Raw genomic sequence first — 16,763 nt, 5'->3', positions numbered from 1 at the left:
GGAGAGTTGATGAGTGATAAAGGAGAAAAGGGCTCATGGGGAGGAGAGAGGAGAGAGTACCAATGGTACTTTCAGTCGAGACCGCAACTATCCATCGGCACACGCAGGCAAACGTTTAAATATTATATGGTGAAGTCTCTCAGAGTATTCAATGGTGTTTTGTGATCGTAAAAACGACGACTGTGATAAAACGATCGTGTTTGAGAATTTTACGAGTTGAATTTTACTTTCAAAAATTATTTTCTTCCATTGCACTCTCCGTTAACACTAAAATCACGATTTAGCTGATTTTTTTAGTAGTTATCAATCTTGAATATTCATATGAAAAGTTGCGGTGAAGAGCGCCGATTTATATCATGACAGATAACCGACAACTTTTTATGAGAATATTTTATTACTATTGCGTGCTTTTGTTTAAAATGTTATAAAATACCAAAGGACAAGACTACACATGTCTCATCAATAAAATGATTTTCCCGGAAATTCTTTAATTGATCCGAAAATATTCACTTATAAATTCACTTTTAAGATCGAATTTTAGTCGACAGAGTTCGGGTGACTTCAGGGTCATCGGATTTGGGGGCACTTGACCGAGAAAATCTCCGATATAGTCCAAGGTAAATTCCAGAAGAAAGCATTTTTCTCATCCAACCTGCTTTATTTGATAAAAAGGCGTATTTTGATGATACAAAACACTGGGAGAGATTCGGAAGTTCCAACTCTGGAAAAAGAATGGAAAGAAAATAAAAATCACCCTGTGAATCCGTTTTTTGCAAATAAGTCGCAAAATATGTGAGATACAGTAAGCAGGGTAAAGTACAAAGTTATAGACCTTGGAATTCTTAACAAAAAACATTCAGGGTATTTTACCGCTATTCTCAACCATTCATCTCTTAGAGCCGTCCAAAAATGTGGCGTAAGAAAATGATTTTCGCTTCTACCGGCGTTTTATAAACCACGCGCATGCGTGTGACGATCACACGTGCTGGTTAATCCAACATGTGTTAACATTGTTGTAAACAAAACAGATTTATTTCAGATAAATTACGAATTTCTTTAAAAATATAACTTCAATGTTTACAAACGATCCAAAAAATCCTTACGTTTCCAATAATTTACAATCATTTTTTGATCCATCTGAAATTTAATACGAAGAAAATGTGAGTGTTCTCATCAGAAAAATTTTTTGTTTAAAATTATCTGTCGTCAACCCAAAAAAATATAATTTCAGGATTTCACAAGCTCCTACTTCAAGCTCTGCAGAGTCTGAAATGAAGACTTTGTACTTTGAGAACTTTCAATACAAGATTTTAAATTTCAACTTCATTTTTTTTTTGAGCAAATGACTTGGTAAAAGAAAGGAAAGCATTAGATGAATTAAAAAGTCCTTAGTACGAGTGAACCTATTTCCTTCATTAACTCGGTCTCATTATAATTCCAGTACAACCATAATTTCAAAATGGATGACAATGGGGTCTGCACTATTTGTAAAAAAAATGTTGGCAATTGAGCAAATTGAAGAGATAAAGGAGAAGCAAATTAATATATTTATAAGGAAGAGTAAAGCACAAGAAGATGGCTTTTGGCAATCCTGGAAAAATGAAGGGCCTGTAAAACCTCATGTGATTTGTAGAAAATCGTATTCAAGTCTTCCTGGCACGCCACCATTGAGGAAAAAAAGGACGGAAACTTCAGAGCCATCTTCCTCCATGGGACACCCAGAAATTGACTCCATTGAAAAACCCATCGACGATGTGAACAACATCAACAACTTTGATTTTAAAGATCTGTGTATAATATGTGGTAAGAAGCTGAATCCTTACCGCAAAGAGATAAGACGAGTTCAGGATCCACTGTTAAAGGAGCGATTCATAAAAATGGTAGAATGGTAGGTGGGCGATGAAAAGAATGCAGAATTTATGAGCCTGTTAAGGAATACCCCTACCCCCCACTTCTGGCAGTAGGGGCTGCTCATCATAAAGCATATTATAATCCGTTATTCAATCCACTAAATTCTATACCACTGATTGATAATTCCCAGAACAAAGAATCATTCCGGAAAGTTTGCAGCTATTTGGAAAATACAACTTCATTCAAATTTGGTTTAAAAGAGTGGCGGGATGTACTGGGTGTGAACACAATGAATAATTAAGTTTTTTAAAAAAAATTGAATCTTAAGTATGGAAATGAAATTTTGGTTAGTCGTCAGTCTGGTCGGGAGTCGTGGATTTTTTATAAACCTTAATAAGCCCGGGTCTAACATATTTTTTAACTTTATATTCACATTTCTGACAATTATTTCACTCAACAATTTAATAAACAATTCATCAAGTCAAAAACGGATGTTTATACAATATAATATCATATTATACAAGTTTAGGTGGTTCAAGCCGAATAACGTACATCAATGAGCTTTTAATTAAAGTGCGTGTTACTTGTCTTTCAAATTTATCTTCGCACCCTTTCCCTCAATCAGGCACAATCACATTTTCTCCTGAAATCCATCGTTGTCTATTCATCAATCTTCAACAAATGTAAAAAATAAGATCTTGCAAAATTTCTTTTTTTATCCCCCAAAATAAATCAGATTTGAGTAAAAAAATGTCAGCGATTGAAATAAATAATTTGAGTGGACACACTTTCCATAATTAGACGATAATTTTATTTCAATGTAAAATATTGTATGTACATAATCAGAATGAGATAAATTACAACTCACGTCTCCCAAATAAAACGATAAAATACATTGACACTATATCACTAATCCAGTGTTCAATAAGTCTTGATAGTTCACTCAACTCGATAGATCAGCTAGTACGGCCTCCACACGTCATTTCTCTGTTCATTCTCCTCACCTAGAACACCAATCTCGAGTCTATTACTGCTTATCGTAAGATTACCACCGGCAATTGTCACTTGATCATCACTCAAATCACCATGAAGATGCAGATGTATCTGATTCTGATTGACAGTACTGTAGAGCTGGGGATAGAGTACCATTGGCGTTGGACTTATGTAGTTTTGACTCGGACTGTTGTAATAACCTTGATAATTCGTGTTGTAATTGTGAGATGGTACCGGTACGGGTGTTGTGGGTCCAGATGTCCAGGAGCCGTAATGATAGCCTGATGTACCACCCCCTGGGCCACTTCCGGGGAAGATCTCAGAGTCTGATGATTTAGATGGGATGAGGGGAAGCGTCGAAGATGATGTCGAGTGATTTGGGTACATCGACACGCAGTTTGGGGTGTACGCGTCTTGCGGGTTGTCCGGTGGTAGCACTGGAGACATAAATTACTCACATTCAGAAGAAATAAGAAAAAACTTCAATGCAGGCCTGCTGTCAATTGGCAAGTGGCAAACTAGGATGATGATGAGGAAAAGAACTTCTACTGAATTAATTCACTTTAAGGGAATTTACTTGACACAAGTAGTTGGATAAATAAATGAATATTTACATCTTAAGGGTCTCGAATTGTGAGACTTGAACTCAATTTCAAATTTAGGGTACTTTAATTTATTAATTGCACAGTAAAGAAGATTTATTGTGACACAAAGACTAATTGGTAATGATGATATAATGAATAATTAGTAATATTTTCAATAGATTGAAATTTCATGGAAATTTTTGATTGAGTTTTTGAAGTTTTTATGGTTTCTGAGTCATATAGACCTGAAAACTCAGAAATGCTCGAATACCAAAAAAAAAAAAAAAATTGGCTGATTCGTCAATGAAAAATTCAAGAGAAATTTCATGTCATTCTGTGACTGGTAAAAATTTAAAATGTTTTACTTGAAATTTTAAGGACAATTGTCCAACAGTGTGAGGTACAACAAATTTGTATCATCAGAGCATGAAGTACCTGTGGGTAATGGCACGGGTTCAGTTGTTGGATGATGAGACAGGGATTCCCCGGGATATGTAGAAAATGCACCTCCTGGAAGAGGTGAATACGATCCTCCGTCGCTGCCAGATGGAGCAGGATAGGATGGAGCTGCTGAGGGGTAACTCCACTCTGCTGTACTTGCAGCATTATCTGCAACAAAAAAAAAACAATGAAAATAAAATCAAAATCTCAAAACCCGAGAAACATTCCATCTCGAGTTATCAAACTACAAATTTTCTCCATTTTAATTACAAATTTCGTTACACACCCATAATATATTTCTGTATAACATATTTTCCGCAGAAAATGATTGGTATTTTTTTTTGTGTAAGTGTGTAAGTCTCGTCATCAACTCGTAAATGTGTCTCTCTCTTCGTTCAACAGCGAAATAACTGGAAAGGAATTACGAACGATCGGATTTCCCATGGTTTTATGACTCGGATAAAACAAAAATAACACGAGATAAAATATTCCGATGTCGCCATAACTAATTTCGTGCCGCAGCTTGATGACTCTCAATAATTCAACCATTTTTCCGTCATGTGAACGAGACCCTCGGTTTTCAATTTACTCAGAACAATTTCTAGTTCTGGGGAAATTGAGGTAATGGGAGTGACAGAGAAGTGAGACACAATTTGCTAATTGGAAGAACAAACGATTCGTCCTCTTGAGTTGAAAATTGGAAAAATTGACAAGAATATTTTCTCCGCGCCAAAAATGATTTATTCTCACTGACAAAAATTTTTTGTATTGAAAATTACAATATTTTCATGAAGTTTCACGCAATTACAATTTTTTGGTAAAAATTCAGAAACATGGAATTTTTACCAAAAAGAGTTGTCATTTTTACTATAAAATACTTGACTGTTAAAAATTTCTCGAAATTTCATTAATCTAAATTTTCAATTTTAGAAGTTCAATTCACCCTCAGTGGGAAACTTCATTAATTAATTAATTAATTAATTGAATATTGAAGAATCCTCCAGATTTCTGATTGTTCATTACAATATCAGAGTAAAAAGAATTATAAATTTTTCTCCGCGTCTATAATTTAATCAATAATATGAATCAGTGTTTCCTCAATCTATTTCAAGATGGAACAGTTCTTCTAATAATGATTCGTCTTATATGAAACCACTAGTGACTGGATGAATCATTTTGATTCATTAATGCTGTCTACTATTACTCATTGCCAGACCAGCGGATGGTAGTCATAGGCCATCGATGTCTGCATATTAATGAACTGTTCCCGCCAAACTCATTCCACAATAGCATGATTTTGCACTGACTTTTATATCTCCTTGACATAATGACAAGAGTGAAGAAATCCGTGTTTATTAGCACGTCGTCGCATGATGCGTATTACTTAACGAATAATCGACATTGAGTGACGCACAGAATTCATTCATCAGAATGTGTCACGTACGCGTGATTTTTTCCTCTTTACAAGTTTGATAGAAATTTTTCGAAGGGAATGTTGACTGAATTACGTCAATTCCAATCGTTCGCGTCCAGAGATACAGAATTCCTTGAACGATTCAATATTAATCTTTATTCATTAAAATCGAATTCTTCCGTAGATTAACGGTTGATTTCATCTGTATCCCCATGGTAAACCCTAACAAAACATTGGGACACGGAAGAAATGTGAAAGCCGAAAATTTGGGAAGAGTGACTTTTTTCGAAATTGAATTTCTCTCGGAGGGAGGGAAGTAACTTTTTTAGATTACTGAAGGAAATTTTCGAAAATTGTATCATTTCGACGAGGAAAAAATGGATTTTTCGATTTTTCAATACTGCGACTATGAAATTTCAGCAGAAGTTGAAGACAAGTTGATAAAACTTCCGAACTTGAACCCTAATCTAACCCGAAAATGATCAATAATGCGTATAACCAGCAACAAATGCATCACCATCGAAAACTATGTCAAGCAACAGCTTGTGGTGCTCGTTTGCGAGGTCAAGGTCGTGCTGACCATTACTTTCCCGAGTTGATCATCTCAAAGGAATACCGCCTGCGGGTGTATTTCAACAGTACCTAAGAGCCCGTTGGAGGGATGGATGATTACCAAAAGTGGGGCCTCTGTGTATTTGCCGCTATTACCGGAATAACAATCGCAAAACAAAGGACCACGCCAACCTAGTAGAACGGTTGAACGAACCATCTGTTGGACAACAGCTTCGGGTGATCATTTTTATACTTCTCCCTTTTTTCTTCGCTTTGTCTCGCACTTCCCATCCTAGTGCACGGAACGGCAGGATGAGACGATTCGTAACGAAAGAAGGTTGTTATTTTTTCGTATACATTCATTTCTCAGTGGAAGAAATTTCCATACGCCGCATCACATTCAAGTAGCTGAGCAATTTGAATTTCAAAAGAATACCTGTATTAAATTGACTAAACAGTGAGCGGAATTACCACCGGTGGCTTGACGCAGTGGATAAGTCCGTTGTCTCACGTGCGACAGGTTGCATGTTCAAATCCCAGTCGAGTACAATTTTTCAAGTTCTGATCAATCGTTCTTATCATTTAAAGTTCATGAAAGTATCATTTAAAGTTCATGAAAGTATCATTTAAAGTTCATTCCAAATTCTGATCAATCGTTGTTATCAGTTAAAGTTCGGTTAAAGTTCATTCAAAGTTGTCATCAATCGTCGTAATATCCTAATCGGGTCAAGGCAACCTAGGGCAATGTGAACTTTGTGAAGTAACTATTAGAAAAAAAGGACGTAAAAAGGAGTTGAGCCCTGGGGTAGCCGGAGGCATCTACACGATTGCGCACGAGTTCTCACCAAAGGAACTTCTCTCGTTCGACCGGGGCCCTGTTTACTACCGCTCTGCGGGTGTGAAACCACAGCTGAGCGGTTTTGGCGCATAGTCCTCCTCTCTCCGCCATCTACTTAACGAACCATCCATTGACCGTCATTTCGACGTTTTCGCGGACTCCTCCGCCAACCAATCCAATGCAGTCGGACAACACGAAGAAATCCATGGGCTTTTAATGTCTTAACCTAAACCCGGAAACAAAGGACACCGGAATTTATATAGGAAGTGGGTAGATAAATCCAAAGAACTGGTGCTTCCACGCGGTCATCCATTCAAGTACTAACCATGCTCAATATTGCTTCAATGTCAATTTCTATGATCGAACGAGAATAATATTTTCGTGCTTAACGAGCGTCTGCTGTACGTCAGTGTGCACTCTTCAAAAATCACTTGAAATGAATTTCTCCCACCATTTTTTCAAAATATTGAGGTATAAACCGTCCGGAGGAGTAACACAATCCCTGCGACTGGATACTTTATAATAAAAAAAAGTCGTTGATGGAAAGCGATACGGGGGAGTGAGAGGAGTACCTCTTCGAGAGTTTCCTGAGGGAGTCACCGTATGCGTAAGACTTCTCTTCGAATATCAGCCTTCATCTCCACATGACGAACAAAGATGGAATAAAAAAAATCCAAAAAATGTAAATGTGTAACGTGCAACACTGGTTATAACTGTACGGATATCGGACGAGTATATCGATACGACGCAATATCGACTTACGTTACACGATCGAGTGAGCATCTATCTCGGTGGGAACCGAAGCCCCACTGTGACGACTTGAAGAATTAAAACCGATTTCACCTCTGGATCATTGAAATTTTACAAAACCATTATCGTAAATTCTGTCCGAACATTCTGTTAGAAACTTCTACGATTTTCCCATAGCTTCAGTCCAACAAGTTGATAACAATTTCTGTAATCCAGCCGCGATAATTAAAGTTCAACTCAATCAAAATTAGATGAAAATTGAAATTGCATTCAATTAATTACAGTCTAGCCTCTGGACTTAATTCGATAAAAAACCGTACAGAAGTTTTTGCATTGAATTCTATCAGATCCTCTCTTGGAAATTAGTTTTTAAAATGTATTTCACAATTGATGCACGAGTTGCTAGGCAGATTCCCTTCCAAAAACGTGTTTTTTACCCTTTTCTCTGCTGCAATTCCCATGGCTTCAATTTCCATGCATCCTGCTTCTCTCACAATTTTTTTCACATCGCGTAACATATTCCTTCTTTCCAAAGTGAAAGAAGAACCGGACTGGCGTAATTTCTGATTATTTCAAGCTTGGCAACAGGAAATCAGACGATTTTTGGAACAATAGGAAAGAGTCACAGCCTCGCACGCATGGGCATGATTTTAAAATGGATAAAAAAAATCGTCAGGATCACGAAACTTCACATTTCCACTCTTCCATTGACAATGGACGACAGAAGGATGAGGTGAAGATTGAATGGGCGAAAACATTGATGCTGAGATTCAGATGATCGTGAGGAAAAAAATACTCTTTCTTCTTCGGTGGCTCTCTCTTGTGTTTTGGTTGCGACTCCTTTTCCCGGGGGTTCCCCTTTTTTTTTCCTTCGCTTCGCAATTTTCGGGTGAAGTTGAATGAAGGCAGTCACGGCGTTGTGTATGAATGGGAGTTACCTATAGCGTGTCCGGAAACCGGGTCTTCTTCCTTTTCTTTCTATCATTCATTCTTCCTTTCTTTCTCCCTCGTATCGTTGGGTTTATCCGTGGACACCGCATTCATGGGCCCTTTCCATGGGGAGAGGTAACAGAACCCCCTTCTCTCTCCCCCCAAACCTTCCCCCTCGGTTCTTAACGTAATTGCTAACCACCACGAACATGACTTACGATCCTTCGACACCCGTTCGTTCATTGATTCCATCAATTGAAATGTACGGTCATTTTTACACGTGTGAAATCAACACGGAAAAATTTTTGTTTGTGAGAAACTTTAAACTTTTTTTTTTTACATATTCAATTAGTAATTTATATTTTTTGAATCAATAAATAACGGGTGAATCCTGAAATATTATACATACATAATATTATGCGATAAAATTTCACAAATAAAAAATAACTATATCACCAAATCGTAAGTTGCGTACTTATGACCACTCACACAAAGTCACGAAAATGTGAGTAAATTTCAATATTATATGAAATACCAGTACTTGTTCCATCGGTAAGTGAATAATAAGAAAAGTACTGGAAGAGTTGAAACCAATCAAAGAGAAATGTGAAAACCCGAACTCGTGGGGAGAGCTAGAGCACATTGGAGAGTAATTAATACACTTCTAATTACCTCTAATCATCAAGTCACCATTATTTATGTCTCATTTTAATCACAGCGAATAATATGCAAAAACTGGGCGATTAAAACTATACGGAAAAATACTCATTCATATCCATGTGAAGCACAAAAAAATTATATTATAGTCAATTACATGGAACTCAATGGCTGAAGACTTGTAACGAATCGAAACGAAAAGTAAAATTACTTCACATATGAGTAATGCTTATATACCGTATGTCATACTATAATTAATCCCTTTATTATGTCCATTAATATTTAAGGGTGAGACCATATTAATAGTGTAAAAGAAATGAAAAAAAGTATTACTGCGTTATTGAAAAAAAAACGCAGCAATGAAATGAAAAAATAAAGACTTGTGCGCTCGTCCTTGAAGAGAGTTCCCACGATATAACAATGTATAATCTAAAAAATCATTTAAAATATCGTGTCATTGGAATTCAAGTTTCCAAGAATAACGAAATACTATGTCCGGAAACGAATGGTCCCCTGATAATACGTTTTTTTTTTCGATGGAATAGAAGGTGTGTTTGTAGCATTTCCAGGGAGGCGATTTTAGATGTTTTTAAAAAGCATCAGAGAGAATTGGAGGAAGGAAACAACAGCTCGTTGTTTCTCCTTTTTTCCAAGTATTTTAGTGACGATCAGAGAGAGAGGTAAAAATAAAATAACAAGTTTCAGGCTTAACCTCCCCTGCACTTGGGAGGTTAGGAAGATCCACCGGTGAGGGTCAGACCTCTCATTAGAGGCTATGATGATGGACTGTCCTTTGAATGAAACCGACTATCCAGGATGAAAAATTCTCATGAAAACCCATTTTTTCACTTGAGGAAAAAACTAAGTGGCATTTTAAACTTATTTCTCAACGATGAATTAACTAGATAACACAAAAACAAGAAATGGATTGACCGTAAACGTGAACAGACCATAGGTAAAGAGATTTATAAAAAAAATAACAGTTTTTTTTATCAACACCTCGGAGTTTTACTTCACTGCGTCACGGATCAGGGGGTGCCAACAAATCAGATTTATAAAGTTAAGGCCCGTTATTGTTTACGTTTTGCTCGTCGCATAAGATTCGCTTTCTACTTTTTTCATCACCCTTTATCTAATTGAATTTCCCTTTTTTGTTGCATCCGTTTGGAAAAATTCAGACCCACGCACGGAGTAATTTTTTTATACCCAATGTTCCAGAGGACGGAGACAATATTCTCAGTTCAGTGACTTTGAACTTTTTTCTGTTGTGATTTAGATTCGTTTGGATTTTTCATTGCTTCCGTTATTGACGGGAATTACTGCGCAAGAAAATAAAACGCAACGAATAAAAAGTTCAGGTCATTAAACGAAGTATTGATGTTTTTTTTCATTTTCTCGGCTTTTGATATGAAAGATTGAACTTTCGATTCGACTTGTGACATTAACAAATGAATGAACTTCAAATTATACTTTCATGAACTTTGAATGAACTTCAAATCATACTTTCATGAACTTTGAATGAACTTCAAATCATACTTTGAATGAACTTTAAGTCATACTTTCATGAACTTTAAATGATAAGGATTGACCACAAATTGAAAAATTGTTCGCGGCCGGGATTTGAACTTGCAACTTGGCGCGTGTGAAGCGACAGACTTGTCCACTGCGTCAAGCCGCCGGTGATCATTTCGCTCTCAATTTAGTCAATTTAATACAGATGGTCCTATGACATTCGAATTGCTGAGCTATTCGATTGTGACACGACGTACGGCTATTTCTTAAAGAGAAAAATAACAAATGAGTGCCATGAGTTATTAGACTTCTCACACGGACTGGTGTAATGGGAATAAAAAATAAAAGAGTGAAGGTGGGGAAGATGAAACAGTGAAATCCGTGCCCCTTGGAGCGTGGATCACGTAACAACTTCAACTCCTTATCCCTTTCCCCTTGCATTCACTCTTCATCCTGATCATCTCTTGTATACCTGGAGCCCATCGACAAGAGCCAGCCAATGTACCAGCAGTTACGAGTACAAGAATTTCGTGTACCGACGCACAAACTAAAAGATTATCCGTTGATGAAAAATTTCTGGCGAGGGAGAAATGGATAAAGGGAAGGAGAATAACATCGAGTAGCTCCTTCACCCTAATTCATTCGCCCTCAGCAACTTCCGGTCTACATTGCTGTTTTAAAAAATTCACTGCAAGTGTTATTATTATCATGATGTCTCATTGGATTTTTCGATGATGGTTTTTTCGTCTTCATTCGAGTCACGATTTCGGCCAAAGATCGTGTGCCAACAATTCTGGGTATTTCCGGTGAATGTACACAGCGAATCTACAAGCGGCTCGATGGTATAATATATTCCCGGAATTTTAATATTTAATGATTCATGAAAATGTCGAGTGATCGGGGAATTTGATTATAACTCGTCACCGTACACGCCGTACGCCTGGTAAATCATTGAATATCATCAATTGGAATTGAAATTCGTTGAATATTATATTATATTGACAGTAATGTCCTGATTTATTAATTGAGTTTTTCTCGTGTGAAGATTGATCTCGAATTGACAGTTTTGTTGCTCGATCGATTGATTGATTTAGGAAATTATCTGTTGGTTTCAGGAGAAAATATCAAAAGACGAATTTGAGTTGAACGACTCACTGAGTCACGATTTCCAACGGAACTTGAATTTTTCAGTCTCAAGTTTTTTGTTTATCTTCGCTGACGGTAGTCATCACGCCTGTTTACCGTTTAAAATGTTTAACGGTAAAAATTGTAGATATTGTCGTTTGACCTTGCGATTGACTTGAAGGTCGAGCGAGGAATTACAATTGATAATAAATATGGAAAATTGTTTTCAGGACTTTTGTGTAAACGGGAAGAAATGAGATGTCGAAAGTGGACCTATATCCCGAAGAAATCTCAGTAAAAAAAATGGAGATGCATAAGAAAAAATGATTGAAAAACTTTCAGTAGAAAAATCACTGAGTGTTCTTGATCAATGGTCTGGAACACCAGGCACAACCGTGGGAAGATGAATCAGGAGTGAATTGTCTCGACGACAAATTGGATTTATCTTCATTCGAATTAAAATCGAAAATTTCTAGGGCATCGAAAAAATAACAATCGATTAATACTCGATCTATGTCCAATAAAAAGTAGCCCAGCGTGAATTGATCGTAAAAATCTGGGGTAGAATATCATAAATTACTTAAATTTCCAATGAATCGCAAAATCATGACTAAATTGTCGGACTTTTTTTGATTGTTATCAATTGTTATCGAATTATTATAACGGCAATTGACAGTTTCCGTCAAGCTCCTAAAAATTCATAAACTTTTGAGTTATAAATTGGGAAATTCTTAGAAATTTCAGAGCAATGACCCCGATGGAACCCTACACAGTAATTCTCCAAAAATGACGGAAAAATCATCATAAAAATTGGTCTAGGCGCCAGTCTAGCCGGAAGTTTCGCCGACAGCATCTCCTAACGCGAGAATATCAGGAAATTCAGTCGACGGGTTTCCGGATTTCTCCAGAGAATGGTGAAGAAATAATCTCCCCGTGATATACAAAATATCTTCAGTGAAATAATCCCCACCGAAGCCTTGAATCACAAGGGAACCTTATCACGGTTTTAGGTGAGTTCGAAGCCACAAAGAATTTCCTTGAAGCTATATTCGATGATTGGAGACATCAGGATGTTGTCAACGGGATACGCTCTGATAAGGAGTGATAGCAAAGCCAAAACTCATGTGTTTTCTTAATAATTTGCTAAGATATAAAAAATATTTACGGATAAAACCTCAAGAATTTCGTGACGCCTCGCGCAACGAAAATTATTTCAGTTGATGGGCGTTGAACTTTCAGCTGACGTTGGGCAAGGGTTAGTTTCTTAGAGGGTGTTTATCCCCTCTCGGGTAATTAGGAAAGTGTCACGCACACGCAACTTCAAGACACACCCTTTAAACTCGTGCAACCCCTATCATGAACCTATCACTCGAGCTATTACCACGAATTTAAACCTTCCAAGATCCCAAGCCCTTTTTTTTCACACAATCTCTTGAAAGTGGAACATATCTATCTATCAAGAAATATATAAAGTATCGGATATTAAATATTTTGAACTTCATCAAGAATATAGTCAAAATTCACTCTTCAAAAATGTCAGAATATTTTTTAATTTATACTTTTGTTATAGATTTCTCCCACGTGAATTAATTGTCCATGCGTTTTTAAAAAGTGAATTATATTTATTAGAGAGTATATTTGCAAAATATTTGTTCATAATAAAAATTAGAATGGAAGAACTAGATCCGATGAATGTCTGACTTTAAATAAATAATACTTACTCCATGAAATCTTTTAGAATCAAAATAAATTGTTATAAATTTCTTGCAATTTTAGTCATGAACTTATTTGAATTTGCAATCGTATGACTTCGAGCTTAATTTCAATGAAAAATGAGAATTAAATTTTTCTTTCATAGTACAATGGTAATTGATTTTTTTTCAAATATCCTGAAAATTTCCCATCATAGTCTTGATTTTAGATAGGAAATGCTAGGAAATTATTCCTTGAATATTCAACATTTTCATGTTTTTCAGTGTCATGGAATAAACATTAAAAATTTCCAGAATATTCAACAAATTAATTGCCCCATCACTGAAGAAGAGAAAAAAGAAGAAGAGAAAAAATGTCATCACCGTTAGTCATTGTAAAAAAAGTATTTTTCACTTAAAAGATTAATTACAATTTTGCAGATTCAGCATTGCAGAATCAATGAAAAATAAAAAATCGAAAAGTACAGGAACCCGTGGATAGGGTCGAGCCCGTTGACAGCGATTCTTCAAAAAATGAGTAACAATTTCATATAACCACGGTGTAAAAAAAATTCATGTCTCCATCACGAGCCACCACATTATTTCGCCATAGTACGCATTGTGCGACTGCATCATCTCACTTTAAACATCCCAAGACAATCATGAAAACTGGTAAAAATGTCAAACAACCCGAGGACTTATTCTCCCTGAAATCGAAAGAACCATTACGAAAAGCCGTGGGGGAGGGGAAAAAAGATTGAAATGAAGAAGATGAAGCAGACAAGAAGAAGGAGGATAAAGACTAAGAATATAGTCACATTCCAGTGTTTCTTTTTTTTTCCAGAGTCCTCATAGTAAACTGGGCACGTGGGAAACGTCTTGAGAGATGTCTGAAGTGGAGAGATATCTTGGACTGCCACCTGGGATAAGTGGCTGGGCATCTTGGTAAATAGGTAAAAGAGAGGAACCCCAGGGATATGACCATATATTCAAGAGTACTTCTTCATGAAGAGTGAGATGAGAGGATATTCCACCCGCAACCAACCACTACCGTTTGGGCTTCTACTGTAAGGTTGGATTCATTTTGGATTATCCACTCCTCTATCATCTCTCTATTCTCTCTATTCTCTCTATTCTCTCTGTTCTCTCTCATTTCTCCTCAGGGTGTTAGTCAAGTGGATGATGCAGTGGTGGTAATAAAGCAAAGAAAAAAACCAACGAAACAAGAGGATGCAAAACGTTAGAAGTATCTACTGAGAGGATCCTTCAGAAAACACAGAAGGAGAGTCAGAAATGTACAATCAGTGATGATTGTTTGACACCCCATAATCAGAGTCCTTACCCCCACCAACATCTATGTATATAAAGTATATATTCTTACTCTCTCAGGGCATCTACTTATTTCCACTCTATCGTCATCTCTCTTATTTTTCAACCTCTTCAGACTCCTCTGTTCCCCTTTTTTTCATGGTGTCTTGAGGAGCCTCTTGTCTTTGTTTTACTGTGAATTCAACTCAGTCTTTTGTATTCCTTCATCTCTTTTCGGTTAACCTCCTCTCTATCTGGGTGTTTTGCTGGTGGGGGCCAAGTCCCGGGTCTCATTACCCCGATCACGACTCAAGATGAGGGAATCTCTGATGTTTCTCATTCTTGGGTGGAGAAAACGAGAAACGGACACCGCGTTATATTATAAGAGACAGTGCATCATTTCTTCTCACTGCCTTTTGTTCAGATTACTTTCCCAAATTTGTTCTTCAATTATTTCGCGTTGTTCGCTCATTGTCGTTATATGCCAAAATTCCATGTACTAGAATTTCTTGCGTTGATCACAGTGAGGAAGTCCCTCCGCAAAAGAATAACTTCGAACGAGAGATCTCAATGAAAAAACCAAAATAAACACATTGTAAATGATTGACTATTATTAATAGTTTAATTATAATCAATTTCATCAATTCCATAGAACTCGTGTTGCATAATATTAAAAATCGATTAAAGATTTTCACGAACGAAATATATAATTCCAAAGAAAACAGCATTAAGTACATCATATGGTAAATTATTTGGATAATAGAGAGGATTTTGGATGTCAAGAATGGGTTGTATCTACTAATCATCATGATTCTATCACGATATCGACGTCTGAAGATTCGCCGAATCCTACTCTAAAAGGGACACACTTGATACAATCGATTATCTCGAAAATCTCGAAATCATGAATCCTATTCTAAAAGAAACACACTTGATACAATCGATTATCTCGAAAATCTCGAAATCATGAATCCTATTCTAAAAGAAACACGCTTGACACAATCGATTATCTCGAAAATCTCGAACTCATAAAGCCATGATTCCTTATTGGTCCACCAAAAGTGGCGCGAGATTACAAAGTTGTAACTCTCTTCCAGAAGTCTCTCATTATCGTTTAAACAGCAAAGAGAAATTGTTCTCACGTGGAAAAATCGGTGGCAGAGATGGAATGGAATAAAAAGCTCGAGCCTGAAGAAAGGAAATGATAGCAAGAGTGAAATGGAAGACAGAAGAAGAAGCAACGAGATACGATTGAGCAAAAAACAACATGGGCGATCCTTTCTTGGCCGTCTACAGTTTGAAAAACGATCGAAGGCGATCGATCGATCTCTGGTATTACGCAGACGTGCACCAAACTCCAAGTCGAGAAAGCGTACGTGATGAGGGGTCCACCATTCTTTTGACCGTCGGGTTGATGTTTGTGTGATGTTAACCCAATGGGTTGATATAAAGCATTTCTCGCTGGGGCTAAGAATTGGTGGCGAATATCGAGCGATACATGATGACTTTCAGAACGAGAAAATTGCATCTGATCTTTGGTTGAGGCGCTTCGTAAGATCATTTCGCACCGGCCTCTCCTGTTTGGATTGTTTCGCATATTCATCTTCTTTTTGGGGGTCCAGATGAGTGGATCGTTCAACAGCCGATTCAACCATTCCACCATTATTCCATCTCCATGACTGTCCGATCCTTTATTTGATTAGCTCTCCTCAAGATTTTTACCTGAATCACCGTTATTCTCATCAACTTGTCATTCAGGTCAACTCAAGATAACGAAATCTCAAGGTATTTTTTTATTGAAATATTAAATATTCCGTTGTTTCTTGAATTATCTTGGCAATCAATTCAATTTTGCATTTGTCATGGAAATCGCAGTGGAATTATAATCGAAAGGAACTGACGATCATTTTTTAACCGAATTATACTCAATGTTTATTTATTATTTATTAGATCATTTTTATATTATTACCGAATAAGTTTATCGATACTATATACCAATATTTTATTTAATTAGTCCTCACTCATATTTTTAGATGAATCTCGGAAATTTCCATTAACTCGTCATTCAAATCAACGGAAAAAAATTATATCTCAAGGTATTTTGTTATTGAAATATT

At 36.7% G+C, this 16,763-nt stretch overlaps 1 protein-coding gene across 3 annotated transcripts in view; it reads right to left on the bottom strand.

Moving 5' to 3' along the window:
• Nucleotides 1-2,639: 2,639 nt before the first annotated feature.
• LOC105263132 (protein lozenge) overlaps nucleotides 2,640-16,763 on the bottom strand; it is a 30,533-nt gene continuing 16,409 nt past the window's right edge. For 2 of the 3 annotated variants that reach the window (XM_011299145.1, XM_011299146.1), the window contains exons 5-6: nucleotides 3,864-4,037; nucleotides 2,640-3,281 (exon numbers count right to left, since the gene is read on the bottom strand). In XM_011299145.1, coding sequence (XP_011297447.1) covers nucleotides 2,812-3,281; nucleotides 3,864-4,037 — 644 coding nt within the window. In that variant the 3' untranslated portion in view covers nucleotides 2,640-2,811. The remainder of the gene's footprint in view (nucleotides 3,282-3,863; nucleotides 4,038-16,763) is intronic. The other variant, XM_011299147.1, reaches the window with a different exon arrangement.

Source organism: Fopius arisanus, unplaced genomic scaffold (genome assembly GCF_000806365.1).
Source record: "Fopius arisanus strain USDA-PBARC FA_bdor unplaced genomic scaffold, ASM80636v1 scaffold00013, whole genome shotgun sequence".
Taxonomy (NCBI): Eukaryota; Metazoa; Arthropoda; class Insecta; order Hymenoptera; family Braconidae; genus Fopius; species Fopius arisanus.
The sequence above is the reverse complement of the archived record's forward strand: the minus strand, read 5'-3'. Positions and strand labels throughout refer to the sequence as shown.